Source organism: Oncorhynchus nerka, linkage group LG16, assembly GCF_034236695.1.
Source record: "Oncorhynchus nerka isolate Pitt River linkage group LG16, Oner_Uvic_2.0, whole genome shotgun sequence".
NCBI classification, from domain to species: Eukaryota; Metazoa; Chordata; class Actinopteri; order Salmoniformes; family Salmonidae; genus Oncorhynchus; species Oncorhynchus nerka.
This window is the reverse complement of record NC_088411.1, coordinates 33,766,163-33,785,271: the sequence shown is the minus strand read 5'-3', so window position 1 is coordinate 33,785,271 and position 19,109 is coordinate 33,766,163. Positions and strand designations below refer to the sequence as shown.

The 19,109-nt window shown below is 43.3% G+C and overlaps 1 protein-coding gene across 12 annotated transcripts in view; it reads right to left on the bottom strand.

Moving 5' to 3' along the window:
• The window catches only part of LOC115144392 (dystonin-like), a 129,202-nt gene extending 113,139 nt beyond the window's left edge, over positions 1–16,063 (bottom strand). For all 12 annotated transcript variants that reach the window (XM_065002625.1, XM_065002630.1, XM_065002626.1 and 9 more), the window contains exons 1-3: positions 15,980–16,063; positions 11,189–11,266; positions 6,197–6,289 (exon numbers count right to left, since the gene is read on the bottom strand). In XM_065002625.1, coding sequence (XP_064858697.1) covers positions 6,197–6,289; positions 11,189–11,248 — 153 coding nt within the window. In that variant the 5' untranslated portion in view covers positions 11,249–11,266; positions 15,980–16,063. The remainder of the gene's footprint in view (positions 1–6,196; positions 6,290–11,188; positions 11,267–15,979) is intronic.
• Between the last annotated feature and the right edge of the window lie 3,046 nt (positions 16,064–19,109).

The window sequence follows — 19,109 nt, the reverse complement described above, 5'->3', positions numbered from 1 at the left end:
CACTGCATCGTCAGGGCAATGTATTCAGGCCTCACTACATCGCCACGGTAGTATATTCAGGTATCACTGCATCATCAGGGCAATGTATTCAGGCCTCACTACATCGCCACGGTAGTATATTCAGGTCTTACTGCATCATTTCAGCGGTGTATTCGGGTCTCATTTCATCATCCTTGCAGTGTATTCATGTCCTACTGCATCGTTTCAGAAGTGTATTCATGTCTTACTGCATCTTCAGTGCTGAGACGGTGCAGTGAGACCTGAATACACTGCCGAGACAAGGAAGTGAGACCTGAATACACTGCCGAGACAAGGAAGTGAGACCTGAATACACTGCCGAGACAAGGAAGTGAGACCTGAATACACTGCCGAGACAATGAAGTGAGACCTGAATACACTGCCGAGACAAGGAAGTGAGACCTGAATACACTGCCGAGACAAGGAAGTGAGACCTGAATACACTGCCGAGACAATGAAGTGAGACCTGAATACACTGCCGAGACAAGGAAGTGAGACCTGAATACACTGCCGAGACAAGGAAGTGAGACCTGAATACACTGCCGAGACAATGAAGTGAGACCTGAATACACTGCCGAGACAAAGAATTGAGACCTGAATACACTGCCAAGACAAGGAAGTGAGACCTGAATACACTGCCGAGACAAGGAAGTGAGACCTGAATACACTGCCGAGACAATGAAGTGAGACCTGAATACACTGCCGAGACAAGGAAGTGAGACCTGAATACACTGCCGAGACGATGAAGTGAGACCTGAATACACTGCCGAGACAAGGAAGTGAGACCTGAATACACTGCCGAGACAAGGAAGTGAGACCTGAATACACTGCCGAGACAAGGAAGTGAGACCTGAATACACTGCCGAGACAAGGAAGTGAGACCTGAATACACTGCCGAGACAAGGAAGTGAGACCTGAATACACTGCCGAGACAAGGAAGTGAGACCTGAATACACTGCCGAGACAAGGAAGTGAGACCTGAATACACTGCCGAGACAAGGAAGTGAGACCTGAATACACTGCCGAGACAAGGAAGTGAGACCTGAATACACTGCCGAGACAAGGAAGTGAGACCTGAATACACTGCCGAGACAATGAAGTGAGACCTGAATACACTGCCGAGACAAGGAAGTGAGACCTGAATACACTGCCGAGACAATAAAGTGAGACCTGAATACACTGCCGAGACAAGGAAGTGAGACCTGAATACACTGCCGAGACAAGGAAGTGAGACCTGAATACACTGCCGAGACAAGGAAGTGAGACCTGAATACACTGCCGAGACAAGGAAGTGAGACCTGAATACACTGCCGAGACAAGGAAGTGAGACCTGAATACACTGCCGAGACAATGAAGTGAGACCTGAATACACTGCCGAGACAAAGAATTGAGACCTGAATACACTGCCGAGACAAGGAAGTGAGACCTGAATACACTGCCGAGACAAGGAAGTGAGACCTGAATACACTGCCGAGACAATGAAGTGAGACCTGAATACACTGCCGAGACAAGGAAGTGAGACCTGAATACACTGCCGAGACAAGGAAGTGAGACCTGAATACACTGCCGAGACAATGAAGTGAGACCTGAATACACTGCCGAGACGATGAAGTGAGACCTGAATACACTGCCGAGACAAGGAAGTGAGACCTGAATACTCACTGCATCGTCTCTGCAGTGTATTCAGGTCTCACTGCAGCTATTGATTTTCACATGAGACTGACTGAGTGGAAGACAATGCTTTCAATGCCTTGTCCCAGGGGTGGATATGCAATATGCTTCCAACTGGAACACAGCAGGGACTTCAATGTATACATTATGTAAACACACCTAGGGACTGCCTTTGTAAAGCAATTCTCAACTAAACAGTCTGGAATGCTTTTGTATAACTTCAATAGCTACAGTCTATTGCGTCACTTCTTATCATACCATAGCAAGTGATGTATGAATGACATATGACATTCTTAAAAAGAAATATATCAGAGAATTAACACAATGCCATTGGATGATCATGACCGATCATGACCATCCTACTATAGGTAATGGCAACTTGCTACTTACAAAACCTTTCTGATAGAGTCAAGTAGCATCAAAACAGGGTCCATCACTATGTCACACTGCTTTTCTGCCAGCTAGGGTTTAACCCCATACAGAACTGATCAACAAGTTCTCCAACTGCCATGCAACCCTGAAAAATCAAGAATCTACAGGTCCACAATCACTAGCTAGTACAAATGCCCAGCGGCAAGAGTAAGAGTGACAGGGGCAGGTGTAGACACACATCCCCCTAGCTACCCGTCAGCATGTTTTATGATTCCAAGCATTAGAAGATTCTTTCATTTTTGCCATATTTGTCCTTCTGCAACAAGAACTTCAAACGATTGACTTTCAAAATATTCCGTCTCTTTTTGTTTTTACCAGACCTCATGGAGGCTGGGGTGTCTAGGCAACAGAGGAGAGACAGGAGAGATGTTGAGGCATGCAACTAGACACTACAACACTGCTCTCTGTCTGTTGAATTGGTATTGTACACTTACGTAAAAATACACTCCCCTATGTATTTAATTGGACAGTGAAGCTAAAACGTTGGCTGTATACTCCAGCATTTTGGATATGAAATCAAACGTTACATATGAGACATAATGTCACCTTTTCTTTTTGTTTTGGTTGTGTTTCGGATTACGTTGAGCCCAATAGAAATGAATGGAAAATAGTGCATTGTGTCATTTTGGAGTCACTTTTATTGTAAATAAGAATATAATATTTTTCTGAACACTTCTACATTAATGTGGTTGCTACCATGATTACGGATAATCATGAATGAAGAGTGGATAATGTTAGGGAATAGGGTAGGTAGTTTAGTTTAGACATCTCACTACCACTTCCACTCCATCCTCCAGGGGGCGGCAGAAACCTTGTCCAAGTGCTGAGCCTGGTTGATAAGCACATCAGGTGCAGCCAATCAAGGTGAAAGTCAGTGAGAGTCCCAGCTGGAAAAGCCATGAAGCTACTGGTTTTCTTTGGTGGCTATGAGGCCTTTCGTATGGTTATGAGTCTTTAGTTTGGCCATGGTTTTCGTATTTTTCCTTTTCGTACATATTTATGTTTTGTCACCATCTGAACAAATAATATTCCCCTTTGACTGGGCGACCAAGAGGTCAAGAACGAGCTGTCCCTAAGGTAAAGTGGCTGTCTCCTGGGCAAATTTATATTCAACATCGGGTTGCATAGGCTTTTACTGCTCACATTTATGCACACATCAAATCAGGTAACAGACCAGTTAACTAGGCCTAAGACCCCTAGACTTAGCGAGTCAAACAATATTAGCAGGCTAGTTAATCGGTTTTGTAACTCATGATGAGTGAGAAAGTTACAGAGGCATAAATATCATACCCCCCAAAAAAATGCTAGCCTCCCCTGTTATTGGTAATGGTGAGAGGTTAGCATATTTTGGGGGCATGATCTTTGTGCATCTCAGAAACATATTCTATTCTTATTTACAATACAAGTGACTCCAAAATGACACAATACATGATTTACCATTAATTTCTATTGGGCGCAAAATAATCTGTAACACAACAAAAACAAACTGCAAATGCATCCAACAAGTTTGTAGAGTCACAAGCTTGATGTAGTCATTGCGTGCTAGGAATATGGGACCAAATGCTAAACCTTTGATACACTATATGAATTTGTCCCCCCATTTGACACCTTCAAATGGGGGACTATATATACAAAGTGCATTATTTGTAAATGGTAAAAGATATACGTATGAAAATAACCTCAAATATAAGGTGACATTTGAGTTACATGCTGGAGTTACGAGCCAAATTAAAAGTTTTAGCTTCACTGTCCAAATACATATGTAGTGGAGTGTATGAACTAATGCAGATGAAAGGATTACTGTACAGTAAGTGCATGCTTCTTCTTGTCTTTCTACCATGGTGTGGTTCTAAGTTAGGGAGTCATAAGGCTGCTGCTAACATTCCTTTCCCATACTGTAACCCAGTGGAGAACAGCCTGCAGGCTGACTGTGCCAGATATATTAATAATCCATAGCAGGGGCCTGAGAGAGACAGAGAGAGAGACACCGAGAGAGAGACAGAGAGAGAGAGACAGAGAGAGAGACAGAGAGAGAGACAGAGAGAGAGACACAGAGAGAGAGACAGCGAGAGACAGAGAGAGAGACACAGGGAGAGAGACAGAGAGAGAGACAGGGAGAGAGACAGAGAGAGAGACAGAGAGAGAGACAGAGAGCGAGACAGAGAGAGACAGAGAGACAGAGAGAGAGACAGGGAGAGAGAGCAAGATAAAGAGAGAGAGAGAGAGAGAGAGAGAGAGAGAGAGAGAGAGAGCGAGAGAGAGAGAGAGAAACAGAGACAGAGAGAGAGCAAGACAGAGAGAGAGAGTGAGAGTGAGAGAGAGAGAGAGAGGGGGGGGGATAGAGAAAGAGACTCAGAGAGAGAGAGAGAGAGAGAGAGAGAGAGAGAGAATTATAGCAGTGTGTCCTTCACTAGGCCTCAGAAATGCAACACTCGATCCACCTAGTGCTGCTACTGATGATACCATTTACCCCTTAGTGTGCAGGCGTGTGTGTATGTAGGTTGCTAGTTTGAATCGCTGAGCTGACTAGGTGAAAAATCTGTCAATGTGCCTTTGAGCAATGCACGTAACCCTAGTTGCTCTGGATAAGAGTGTCTGCTAAATGACTAAAAATGCATCCATTGTTCCCATGTGAATGTACAGCTGCAGCATTACAGTCTGTGTGGTACTAGACAGACATGGGAACAAATGCTCTCAGGGTGTGGGGCCTGTGAAAACACTGTGAAAACACTGGAAGGACACTGAAAATGGATGAACTTTAAGCGATAGCCAGGCTGAAGGAAGTGACACTTCCTCTAATGCAAACAATCTATTTTCCCGCGCTCATCATCACACAACACATCATACTGGAGGGAGGGACATGCTGTTCACATTGTAATGTCAAACAATCTATTTTCCCACGCTCATCATCACACAACACATCATACTGGAGGGAGGGACATGCTGTTCACATTGTAATGTCAAACAATCTATTTTCCCACGCTCATCATCACACAACACATCATACTGGAGGGAGGGACATGCTGTTCACATTGTAATGTCAAACAATCTATTTTCCCACGCTCATCATCACACAACACATCATACTGGAGGGAGGGACATGCTGTTCACATTGTAATGTCAAACAATCTATTTTCCCACGCTCATCATCACACAACACATCATACTGGAGGGAGGGACATGCTGTTCACATTGTAATGTCAAACATCTCCCTCCACGGAAGCATAAACAGTAAACAACCATTTCACCATTTCAGCTCAGATAACCATTAAGCTTGGGGAACTAGTGCAAGTCTTCAAGTGTCCAGCAAGGTTACTAATCACACCATTGCAGCACCATTTTCAAGTCCACCTGTCATTGTCAGCAGGTGACTTCACTTGGGGAGTTTTTCCACTTGTAAGTGCAGAACTTGAAAGAGACCATCTCTCTCAGGAAATGACCCGTTATACTACCATGAATATCGACACATTTCAATCTCCAGTCATCAATCAAATACGTGCAGAGTAAGTGATCATTCTTATTCTGCCACTTTTCACAGCCATAATAACTGGGGCATGTATGAGCCAGCAGACAAACAGACATAGATATAGGCCTACATTACAATAACCACTGGCAGGACACTTTGTTATGACTGTTTTGACATCTTGTGGCCAAAGAGGGAAACAACAGCTAGAAAAAGAGAAACTGACAGTTTAGATTGTTCAACCTGCACCAAATGTCACACAGTGTTATGCAAGCTAATCCCAAGTCATTCAGTGCTGTAGCGAGCTTAAGCAACACGCTAGCTTTTCAATCTCACTGGCCTCAATATACTACAATTTACTGTCGATTTGAGGGAGACATACTACCTCAATCCAGAACCCCTTAAATGACAACTATCTTACTTTGGTCGAAACAATAACCATAGCTCTATACATGACATGTCCTCCTAATCATCAGCCAAATGAACAATAACAAAACACTGGAATATTCACATCCACTCATTTTCATTTGCTGAGTAAAAAATAACAGAAATGGAGAAAGGATACTAGCACAGTGATTCACACAGCCAGAGAATGAAATGCATGAATCTGACCTGAAAGTGCAGAATTATGGTCCATATCAATCCCAGCGTCAATTTGGGATTCCCGTCTGTGATGTCATCATTCCTGATGTTAACCAGCTTGACCTGAGGACAACAGTTATAAACAGCTGTGTAATAAGCATGATACACACAAGTGACGCATTCCAAATCTACATAAACTTCTACAGTATAAGAAATGTATTATATCGTTTTGCAAAGCACCTTAATTCTTAGCACGCTAAAGTTAACGTTTCTGAAAAACAGATGGAGATGTCTCTATTTCCAAAACCTAATAATACTGTATGTCTTCAACTGGTAATACACAGTGTACAAATACACATGAGTGAGAATTTGAATTTGTTCATCAGTATTAGTGTCGTACTCACTGTAACAGATCATTTATAATCCTCATTCAAAAAAGATGCATAAATATTCTGAGGGTAATGTCTTCCCCAAAACAGATTCTCTCCATCTGCTAGTTGCCTGGGCAACTCCAGTCCTCGGGGACCTGATTGGTGTCACAGTTTTGCCCCAGCCCCAGCTAACACACCTGACTCCAATAATCAACTAATCATGATCTTCAGTTAAAAATGCAATTAGTTTAAATCAGCTGTGTTTACTAAGGATGGGGGGGAAATGGGACACCAATCAGGCCCCCGAGGACTGGAATTGCCCAGGCCTGTGACTTACGCTACCACCCTCTGATGACTCAACACTAAACACGTCAGCTACTACAGGGAAATCTCTGCAACAATTAATAAAGAGCTGCAGTTAGTTTTAGAATGGGTGGCAAGGAATAAGTTAGCACTAACTTAGCACTAACTATTTCTAAAACTAAAAGCATTGTATTTGGGACAAATCATTCACTAAACCCTAAACCTCAAATAAACCTTGTAATAAATCATGTGAAAATGGATCAAGTTGAGGTGACTAAACTGCTGAAAGTAACCCTGAAGTGTAACCTGTCATGGTCAAAACACTAATAAGATCAGGAGAAGTCTGTCCATAATAAAACGCTGTTCTACCTTCTCAACAGCACTATCAACAAGGCAGGTCCTACAGGCCCTAGTTTAGCCGCACTTGGACTACTGTTCAGTCGTGTGGTCAGGTGCTACAAAGAGGGACTTAGGAAAATTACAACGGGCCAAGAACAGGGCAGCACGGCTGGCCCTGAAATGTACACAGAGAGCTAACATTAATGACATGCATGTCAATCCCTCATGGCTCAAAGTAGAGGACAGATTGACTTCATCAATACTTGTATTTGGAAGAAGTGATGACATGCTGAATGCACAAGCTGTCTGTTTAAACTACTAGCACACAGCTCAGACACCCATACATACCCCACAAGACATGCCACCAGAGGTCTCTTCACAATCCCAAAGTCCAGAACAGACTATGGGAGGCGCACAATACTAGATAGAGCCATGACTACATGGAACTCTATTCCACAATACTAGATAAAGCCATGACTACATGGAACTCTATTCCACAATACAACATAGAGCCATGACTACATGGAACTCTATTCCACAATACTAAATAGAGCCATGACTACATGGAACTCTATTCCACAATACTACATAGAGCCATGACTACATGGAACTCTATTCCACAATACTAAATAGAGCCATGACTACATGGAACTCTATTCCACAATACTACATAGAGCCATGACTACATGGAACTCTATTCCACAATACTAGATAGAGCCATGACTACATGGAACTCTATTCCACAATACTACATAGAGCCATGACTACATGGAACTCTATTCCACATCAGGTAGCTGACGCAAGCAGTAGAATCAGATAAAAAAACAACTGATAAAATGCACCTTATGGAACAACGGGGACTGTGAAGAGACACACACACAGGCACAGACACACATACACATGATAAGAGACGCACTCTACACACACGTACACATGGATGTTGTATTGTGAATATGGGATAGTGGCCTGAGGGAACACACTAAATGTATTGGTAAAGTGTTATGCAATGTAATGTCATGTAATAATGTAAATTGTATGTAGCTGCCTTAATGTTGCTGGGCCCCAGAAAGAAGAGCTGCTGCCTTGGCATGGATCCTTAATAAATACAAATAGCAACTGAAGCGGTGCCAATAAATCCTAGGTATTATTCTGTGGCCTTGAGTCAATACCTATACACCACAATGGGGCTCTATAGTGTGGTGGTTTATGTACTAGTACACAATGTGATGTCATGTTGTCATTCTAATAAACTAATGCAGTTTAATATTGTTACATTCATCATTCCCTACGCAAAGTGTTTGTATTGTAGATGATTGTCTGAAACTGCTACTGTGCTGGAATAAGCCATGATGTTTAAAACACTGCCTTTCATTGATATGCATGGCAATCCCTGTCATAAGCAGAAATAAACACAACTTTATTTAATTATGCACTGAATTATTCTTATTTAGTTGTTCAGCAATAGTCAAACTGGAAACAAAGACATCCCTTCCCACAGTTCATTGCAATGTTGATGGCACCTCTACCCTTATTATGATACATTCTAGCTGTACATCCACAGCAAGACAGAACAATGGCATGGTTGTCATTGTCAATTTTTGTTTATGAATATGTATGAAGTGTGACTGGGGCTTGGTGTGTCATTAAAACAATGGCATAACTGAACAATCTATGAATCCTTTGTCTCAGGTCTTGGGTTGCTCTCAATGACGTGATGTCTGGCAGGCTGTAGCTGACCACTGCACACTGTTCTCCATCGCAATCACTTCCTGACTGTGGTGGATGTGGGGGAGGGGCAAACAGAGATGTAATCACCGTTGGGAGATGGTTTCCGTATGCCCTCTATTGTGAGTCATGATGAGGGAGGAATTGAATCCATTATGAGGTAATGAAGTTGGCTGTCCATGTCGTGTATGAGCAGTGTTACCATTTTGATGTGGACATACAGTTCCAACAAGTTCTCACAGTCTCACTGCAGAATTACGTTTCTGCAAGTGTCACATTTTGAAGTTGATCCAAACGTCAAATTTCAAAGTGTTTTTGACACCCTGGGTTGCTCCTTAACCTTGTATTGTTCCATTTCTTAAGTTTAGTCACTCATTCTGAATGGTTAAGGTAAGGGTTAAGGTTTGGGATAGGGTTTAAACATTAAGTTTAGTCACTCATTCTGAATGGTTAAGGTAAGGGTTAAGGTTTGGGATAGGGATAAAACATTACGTTTAGTCACTCATTCTGAATGGTTAAGGTAAGGGTTAAGGTTTGGGATAGGGATAAAACATTAAGTTTAGTCACTCATTCTGAATGGTTAAGGTAAGGGTTAAGGTTTGGGATAGGGATAAAACATTACGTTTAGTCACTCATTCTGAATGGTTAAGGTAAGGGTTAAGGTTTGGGATAGGGTTTAAACATTAAGTTTAGTCACTCATTCTGAATGGTTAAGGTAAGGGTTAAGGTTTGGGATAGGGATAAAACATTACGTTTAGTCACTCATTCTGAATGGTTAAGGTAAGGGTTAAGGTTTGGGATAGGGTTTAAACATTAAGTTTAGTCACTCATTCTGAATGGTTAAGGTAAGGGTTAAGGTTTGGGATAGGATTTAAACATTAAGTTTAGGCACTCATTCTGAATGGTTAAGATAAGGGTTAAGGTTTGGGATAGGATTTAAACATTACGTTTAGTCACTCATTCTGAATGGTTAAGGTAAGGGTTAAGGTTTGGGATAGCGATAAAACATTAAGTTTAGGCACTCATTCTGAATGGTTAAGATAAGGGTTAAGGTTTGGGATAGGGTTTAAACATTAAGTTTAGTCACTCATTCTGAATGGTTAAGGTAAGGGTTAAGGTTTGGGATAGAGATAAAACATTAAGTTTAGTCACTCATTCTGAATGGTTAAGGTAAGGGTTAAGGTTTGGGATAGGGATAAAACATTACGTTTAGTCACTCATTCTGAATGGTTAAGGTAAGGGTTAAGGTTTGGGATAGGGTTTAAACATTAAGTTTAGTCACTCATTCTGAATGGTTAAGGTAAGGGTTAAGGTTTGGGATAGGGATAAAACATTAAGTTTAGGCACTCATTCTGAATGGTTAAGGTAAGGGTTAAGGTTTGGGATAGGGATAAAACATTACGTTTAGTCACTCATTCTGAATGGTTAAGGTAAGGGTTAAGGTTTGGGATAGGGATAAAACATTACGTTTAGTCACTCATTCTGAATGGTTAAGGTAAGGGTTAAGGTTTGGGATAGGGATAAAACATTAAGTTTAGTCACTCATTCTGAATGGTTAAGGTAAGGGTTAAGGTTTGGGATAGGGATAGGGATAAAACATTAAGTTTAGTCACTCATTCTGAATGGTTACGGTAAGGGTTAAGGTTTGGGATAGGGATAAAACATTAAGTTTAGTCACTCATTCTGAATGGTTAAGGTAAGGGTTAAGGTTTGGGATAGGGATAAAACATTAAGTTTAGTCACTCATTCTGAATGGTTAAGGTAAGGGTTAAGGTTTGGGATAGGATTTAAACATTAAGTTTAGTCACTCATTCTGAATGGTTAAGGTAAGGGTTAAGGTTTGGGATAGGGATAAAACATTAAGTTTAGTCACTCATTCTGAATGGTTAAGGTAAGGGTTAAGGTTTGGGATAGGGATAAAACATTAAGTTTAGTCACTCATTCTGAATGGTTAAGGTAAGGGTTAAGGTTTGGGATAGAGATGAAACAGTGTCCCCTCCCACACTGGGTTTGAACATCATCATGGGATTACGCCCAACCCCGTCCACAAGGCACTCGTCTCCTTGACTGTAATAGTGCTCACTGTTACCCCTAGTGGCTGGTTGATAAGGCATTTTCCGACATCCTCAGGACATTGATAGACGTCCAATTTCGCAGTCAATCTTTATCTCCCTGGACATACAGTATGCTTTATTTGAATAGCTTTACATGATGAATTGGTTAACAGAAAATTAGCTTACATATTTTAAGTTCTACCATTCCGGCACGTGTGATTGGTCCTTACCTGCCGCCTCTTTAAGAAGTCCAGAGCTATCTGTACATTCTGGAGTCTGTGGAACCGCATCCTCCCTTTCTCCCGAGGCTGTGGGCATAGAGGAGGAATGGGAAGAGCGAGTCATGTTAGTGACGTTGCCATGTGGTCTCTCCCTTTCCAAGGACCAGGGACTCACCACACCATTAGTAGTATGAGGACACAGGACATGCTGCTGCCAGGGTCTTACCCACTCATCTGCTGAGGGAAAGAGAGAAAAACCAAAAGGGAAGGAACCAACAAATCCGGATCCAGGGCGGTCATTGGCCAATTCCACAGTAACATAGTTACACTGAAACTCAGATTTTTAACTTTAAAATGTATGTCAAACAAAAACCAATGATTGCAAGGTTAAACAAACCATACAACTCTATGCACAATAATGACTTTTAAAAATTTCCACTGAACATTTTACAAAAACACATTTTATTGAAGAACAGTGCAGTCATTCTCTTACCAAACTTTGAATTTTCACTTTTCTTCAAGTTCTTCATAGTTTTTTGTTTGACATACATTTTAAAGTGAAAAATCGGAGTCTCAGCGTCACTGTTACCGTGGAATTGGCCTGCTACAAATCACTGCTATTACTACACACTGTATGTACTAGATAGAAAATAAATGTGTCTATGTCCTCCCAAACTGAACTGACAGAACACATCATCTGACATATTTCACCATTCACAACTACAGTAATAATGACAAAAGGCTAAACATGAAGCTATAAACCAGTGTGTCTGAGTGATAAACTCATTCCAATGAGGACCTTTCCCAAATCCAAAAAGCATCTAGGATGAATTTAGCTGTGAGGTAAAACACCTGAAAATGTGTCATTTTGTGAGCAGAGAGCCAAACTCCTGCGAAAGACACCCGTGGACAATGGGAGGTTACAACTCAAGGTAATGAGATGGTAAATATGTCACTAGCCAGGCAGTCCCCTGACAACCAAGGGATTGAGCTGCAGCAAAGCCCTCTGGATTCAGTCATTACCTTCCTGGCTAGACAAGAGAAGAGGCGGAGGAAACCCTTTCACCACAAAAGCCTTTCCCTCAACGGCTCACTCTCCTTTAACTCAGCACGTTCAGTCAAGTGGCTTGGTTTTTGGTGTCACTAAATACAATAGAAAGCCACTATCTGATGAAACATGTCCAATGGTTCATAAATGTTGACGTTCAGTTTGATTGTATGGCTCAATGATGCACAAAGCTACTGAGGTTGGACTTAAAGACCCAGGCGGAGCTCTTATGAACCACATAATAATGTTACGTGTTTCAAATGTGACTGAGTTGTACTAGCGCTTGCAATCCTATCCAAGACTGAAGTGCATGGTGTTTCTCCTTTACTTTCCTATGGCATGTACAATACCAGTTTGTTGTTGTTGAGAAAAATTGAACATGAGCCTGGGCCTTTAGCTCATAAGGCGAGTGCATTGCCATCATGTAATCCATCTCAGCTTGTCAGCTAGCATTTCTAAAGCAATACAGTGGGCCTACTCCCTAGTCTACACAGCAGCATCGAGCACAGAGTTGCTTCTATCATACAATCTACGAGAGAAAAAATTTGACCTAGCCAACTACGGTCCACTAAAGTGAAAAGCCTGTGGAGGGATTGTTGTTCCACTCTCATTAATGTCCACGGCACGCGCTGCATTAGTTGTGTTACAAGGGGGAGGATGGTGAACCACACCTACCCCCTTATCATCATCCTGCTCATGTCCATGCTGCTCAACCGCACATGCTTCTGCCGAACTCACCAACCGCAACGTCTTGAGGAAATCACGCTCCCTTGGCTTACCAGAGCGAGTTAACGTGAGCGCAAGAAAGAAACACACAAGGGAGAGACAAATAGACATGGACACAAGTTGGACAAATAAAAAGGAGGACATAAAGTGAAACAATCCAATACAGAAGAAACAGAGGAGAGGAGGAAGAGGGTAGAGAGGAAACAGAGGAGAGGAGGAAGAGGGTAGAGAGGAAACAGAGGAGAGGAGGAAGAGGGTAGAGAGGAAACAGAGGAGAGGAGGAAGAGGGTAGAGAGGAAACAGAGGAGAGGAGGAAGAGGGTAGAGAGGAAACAGAGGAGAGGAGGAAGAGGGTAGAGAGGAAACAGAGGAGAGGAGGAAGAGGTTAGAGAGGAAACAGAGGCGAGGAGGAAGAGGGTAGAGAGGAAACAGAGGAGAGGAGGAAGAGGGTAGAGAGGAAACAGAGGAGAGGAGGAAGAGGGTAGAGAGGAAACAGAGGAGAGGAGGAAGAGGTTAGAGAGGAAACAGAGGAGAGGAGGAAGAGGGTAGAGAGGAAACAGAGGAGAGGAGGAAGAGGGTAGAGAGGAAACAGAGGAGAGGAGGAAGAGGGTAGAGAGGAAACAGAGGAGAGGAGGAAGAGGTTAGAGAGGAAACAGAGGAGAGGAGGAAGAGGGTAGAGAGGAAACAGAGGAGAGGAGGAAGAGGGTAGAGAGGAAACAGAGGAGAGGAGGAAGAGGGTAGAGAGGAAACAGAGGAGAGGAGGAAGAGGTTAGAGAGGAAACAGAGGAGAGGAGGAAGAGGGTAGAGAGGAAACAGAGGAGAGGAGGAAGAGGGTAGAGAGGAAACAGAGGAGAGGAGGAAGAGGGTAGAGAGGAAACAGAGGAGAGGAGGAAGAGGTTAGAGAGGAAACAGAGGAGAGGAGGAAGAGGGTAGAGAGGAAACAGAGGAGAGGAGGAAGAGGGTAGAGAGGAAACAGAGGAGAGGAGGAAGAGGGTAGAGAGGAAACAGAGGAGAGGAGGAAGAGGTTAGAGAGGAAACAGAGGAGAGGAGGAAGAGGGTAGAGAGGAAACAGAGGAGAGGAGGAAGAGGGTAGAGAGGAAACAGAGAAGAGGAGGAAGAGGGTAGAGAGGAAACAGAGGAGAGGAGGAAGAGGGTAGAGAGGAAACAGAGGAGAGGAGGAAGAGGGTAGAGAGGAAACAGAGGAGAGGAGGAAGAGGGTAGAGAGGAAACAGAGGAGAGGAGGAAGAGGGTAGAGAGGAAACAGAGGAGAGGAGGAAGAGGTTAGTGAGGAAACAGAGGAGAGGAGGAAGAGGGTAGAGAGGAAACAGAGGAGAGGAGGAAGAGGGTAGAGAGAGGAGAGGAGGAAGAGGGTAGAGAGGAAACAGAGGAGAGGAGGAAGAGGTTAGAGAGGAAACAGAGGAGAGGAGGAAGAGGGTAGAGAGGAAACAGAGGAGAGGAGGAAGAGGGTAGAGAGGAAACAGAGGAGAGGAGGAAGAGGGTAGAGAGGAAACAGAGGAGAGGAGGAAGAGGTTAGAGAGGAAACAGAGGAGAGGAGGAAGAGGGTAGAGAGGAAACAGAGGAGAGGAGGAAGAGGGTAGAGAGGAAACAGAGGAGAGGAGGAAGAGGGTAGAGAGGAAACAGGATGTAAACAAAAGAGAGTACTACTACTTCAAGGAGAAAAATCAGCTTCACCTATTTTAGAGGGAACCTCATTTCTCCTCACATGAGTTACAGAGATGCTGCTGCATGTCACCAAACAAGGATGACATCAGAAATGATTGTGATTCATTTTCATGTTCTCTAATGCAGGCATCTACAACCCTGTTCCTGGAGAGTTCCAGCCCTAATCTAAGCGCACCTGATTCTAACAATTAGCCGGTTGATAGATAAGCTGAATCAGGTTAGTTACAACTGAAAGTGTAGTTCTCCAGGAACAGGGTTGGAAAGACAAGCTCTATTGTGATGACATTTTGAGTGATCCGAAATGAAGTGATCACGATTCCTTGTCTACCTCTCCCATCCATAATTTCTATCAGGCAGTGTTTTGTTTGGAACACAATGACATAAGAAACGTTGTAAACAAGCATCCCACTGGGCACAGACGTCAGTTCAATGTCTAGTTTTGAGTTATCAACTAACGTGAATTCAATGTCACCCTGTCATTGGATTTAGGCTAAAAGTTAGGTGGAAAAAAACCTACATTCCCTTTCGTTGATGACTTGCAAATCCAATCAGTTTTCCACATTGATTCAACATCATCACATTGAATGTTTGGGTTGAAATGACGTGGAAACAACGTTGATTCAACCAGTTTTTGACCAGTGGGATTGCAGTTGGTTTCCCCTTAGCCTTGAAGCATATATGGTCTTGGGGCATTTTCACATATCTGTTCGACAAAAACTGTAGGATATACTGTATATGTGGACTTTAGGTGTATGTAAAAACCAAATCAATTCCGGTCCTTTCCCAAGAGGTTCAGGATCCAGGATGTGATTTATAAACAATAAAGTTATATAGCATGTCTGGTAAAGTGAAAAAGAAAATTGTAGTTTTTTGGAAATCTCATAAATGCACCGTGATACTGCTCCAGTGTACAGACTAATATACGAAAACACCCATTACGTTAATCAGAATCACACAATGGAATGAATTGTGTTATCTTGGGGTTTAGTAGCAAGGCAAACCATAGCTTATAATGTACATCTCTGTTCTAACTTTTCTTTCAAGAACGCAGATACAGTTCCCAAAATAAAACTGTCTAGCACAATGAAAAATGGCACCCTATTCCCTATAAATCAAATCAAATCACATTTTATTGGTCACATACACATATTTAGCAGATGTTATTGCGGGTGTAGCGAAATGCTTGTTTAGATTATTATTTATTTTTTATGTCTGTCTGCGCCATCCTGCATTTTTGCATGGGCTCTGGTCAAAAGTAGTTCCCCAGGGAATAGGGATCCATTTCACATACCCTCTGACTCATCATGTACACAGGCTACGTTACCATGACAACACAGTACTCACCAATGACTGGCCAGTCAGGACCTCCAGCAGTGAGATCAGGTTATGTCCATCTCGTAGGTCTTCATACAGGTCATTAACATGCTTCCGGACCTAAAGGCCAGAGGAAAGGAAAGTTAATATAATAATATGATATATAACGTTTGGCAGATGCTTTTATCCAAAGGGACTCACAATCATGCAGGCATATATTTTAAGTACGGGTGGTCCCGGGAATCGAACCTACTATCCTGGTGTTTCAAGCGGCATCAAATCACATTATTTGTCACAAGTGCCAAATCCAACAGGTGTAGGCTTTACAGTGAAATGCTTACTTACGAGCCCTTTCCCAACAATGCAGTTAAAAAATAAGAAACAGAGGCCTCCCGGGTGGCGCAGTGGCCTCGGGCACTGCATCGCAGCGTCAGCTGTGCCAGCAGAGACTCTGGGTTCGCGCTCAGGCTCTGTCGCAGCCGGCCGTGATCGGGAGGTCCGTGGGGCGACGCACAATTGGCCTAGCATCGTCCGGGTTGGCCGGTAGTAATATCCTTTTCTCATCGCGCACCAGCGACTCCTGTGGCGGGCCGGCGCAGTGCGCGCTAACCAAGGTTTCCAGGTGCACGGTGTTTCCTCCGACACATTGGTGCGGCTGGCTTCCGGGTTGGATGCGCGCTGTGTTAAGAAGCAGTGCGGCTTGGTTGGGTTGTGTTTCGGAGGACGCATGGCTTTCGACCTTTGTCTCTCCCGAGCTCGTACAGGAGTTGTAGCGATGAGACAAGATAGTCATTACTAACAATTGGATACCTGGAAGGATATTGATCTCATCCCGTCAGTAGAGGATGCCTGGATATTTTTTAAAAATGCCTTCCTAACAATGTTAAATAAACATGCCCCATTCAAGAAAATTAGAACCAGGAACAGATATAGCCCTTGGTTCTCCCCAGACCTGACTGCCCTTAACCAACACAAAAACATCCTATGGCGTTCTGCATTAGCATCGAACAGTCCCCGTGATATGCAGCTGTTCAGGGAAGCTAGAAACCGTTATACACAGGCAGTTAGAAAAGCCAAGGCTAGCTTCTTCAAGCAGAAATTTGCTTCCTGCAACACTAACTCTAAAAGTTCTGGGACACTGTAAAGTCCATGGAGAATAAGAACACCTCCTCCCAGCTGCCCACTGCACTGAAGATAGGAAACACTGTCACCACTGATAAATCCACCATAATTGAGAATTTCAATAAGCATTTTTCTACGGCTGGCCATGCTTTCCACCTGGCAACTCCTACCCGGTCAACAGCACTGCACCCCCAACAGCAACTCGCCCAAGCCTTCCCCATTTCTCCTTCTCCCAAATCCATTCAGCTGAAGTTCTGAAAGAGCTGAAAAATCTGGACCCCTACAAATCAGCCGGGCTAGACAATCTGGACCCTTTCTTTCTAAAATTATCTGCCGAAATTGTTGCCACCCCTATTACTAGCCTGTTCAACCTCTCTTTCGTGTCATCTGAGATTCCCAAAGATTGGAAAGCAGCTGCGGTCATCCCCTCTTCAAAGGGGGGACACTCTTGACCCAAACTGCTACAGACCTATATCTATCCTACCATGCCTTTCTAAGGTCTTGAAAGCCAAGTCAACAAACAGATTACCGACCATTTCGAATCTCACCATACCTTCTCTGCTATGCAATCTGGTTTCAGAGCTGGTCATGGGTGCACCTCAGCCACGCTCAAGGTCCTAAACGATATCTTAACCGCCATCGATAAGAAACATTACTGTGCAGCCGTATTCATTGATCTGGCCAAGGCTTTCGACTCTGTCAACCACCACATCCTCATCGGCAGACTCGACAGCCTTGGTTTCTCAAATGATTGCCTCGCCTGGTTCACCAACTACTTCTCTGATAGAGTTCAGTGTGTCAAATCGGAGGGTCTGCTGTCCGGACCTCTGGCAGTCTCTATGGGGGTGCCACAGGGTTCAATTCTTGGACCGACTCTCTTCTCTGTATACATCAATGAGGTCGCTCTTGCTGCTGGTGAGTCTCTGATCCACCTCTATGCAGACGACACCATTCTGTATACTTCCGGCCCTTCTTTGGACACTGTGTTAACAACCCTCCAGGCAAGCTTCAATGCCATACAACTCTCCTTCCGTGGCCTCCAATTGCTCTTAAATACAAGTAAAACTAAATGCATGCTCTTCAACCGATCGCTACCTGCACCTACCCGCCTGTCCAACATCACTACTCTGGACGGCTCTGACTTAGAATACGTGGACAACTACAAATACTTAGGTGTCTGGTTAGACTGTAAACTCTCCTTCCAGACCCATATCAAACATCTCCAATCCAAAGTTAAATCTAGAATTGGCTTCCTATTTCGCAACAAAGCATCCTTCACTCATGCTGCCAAACATACCCTTGTAAAATTGACCATCCTACCAATCCTCGACTTTGGCGATGTCATTTACAAAATAGCCTCCAATACCCTACTCAACAAATTGGATGCAGTCTATCACAGTGCTATCCGTTTTGTCACCAAAGCCCCATATACTACCCACCATTGCGACCTGTACGCTCTCGTTGGCTGGCCCTCGCTTCATACTCGTCGCCAAACCCACTGGCTCCATGTCATCTACAAGACCCTGCTAGGTAAAGTCCCCCTTATCTCAGCTCGCTGGTCACCATAGCATCTCCCACCTGTAGCACACGCTCCAGCAGGTATATCTCTCTAGTCACCCCCAAAACCAATTTTTTCTTTGGCCGCCTCTCCTTCCAGTTCTCTGCTGCCAATGACTGGAACGAACTACAAAAATCTCTTAAATTGGAAACACTTATCTCCCTCACTAGCTTTAAGCACCAACTGTCAGAGCATCTTACAGATTACTGCACCTGTACATAGCCCACCTATAATTTAGCCCAAACAACTACCTCTTTCCCAACTGTATTTAATTTATTTATTTATTTTGCTCCTTTGCACCCCATTATTTTTATTTCTACTTTGCACATTCTTCCATTGCAATACTACCATTCCAGTGTTTTACTTGCTATATTGTATTTACTTTGCCACCATGGCCTTTTTTGCCTTTACATCCCTTCTCACCTAATTTGCTCACATTGTATATAGACTTGTTTTTTTTGTTTTGTTTTTTTACTGTAT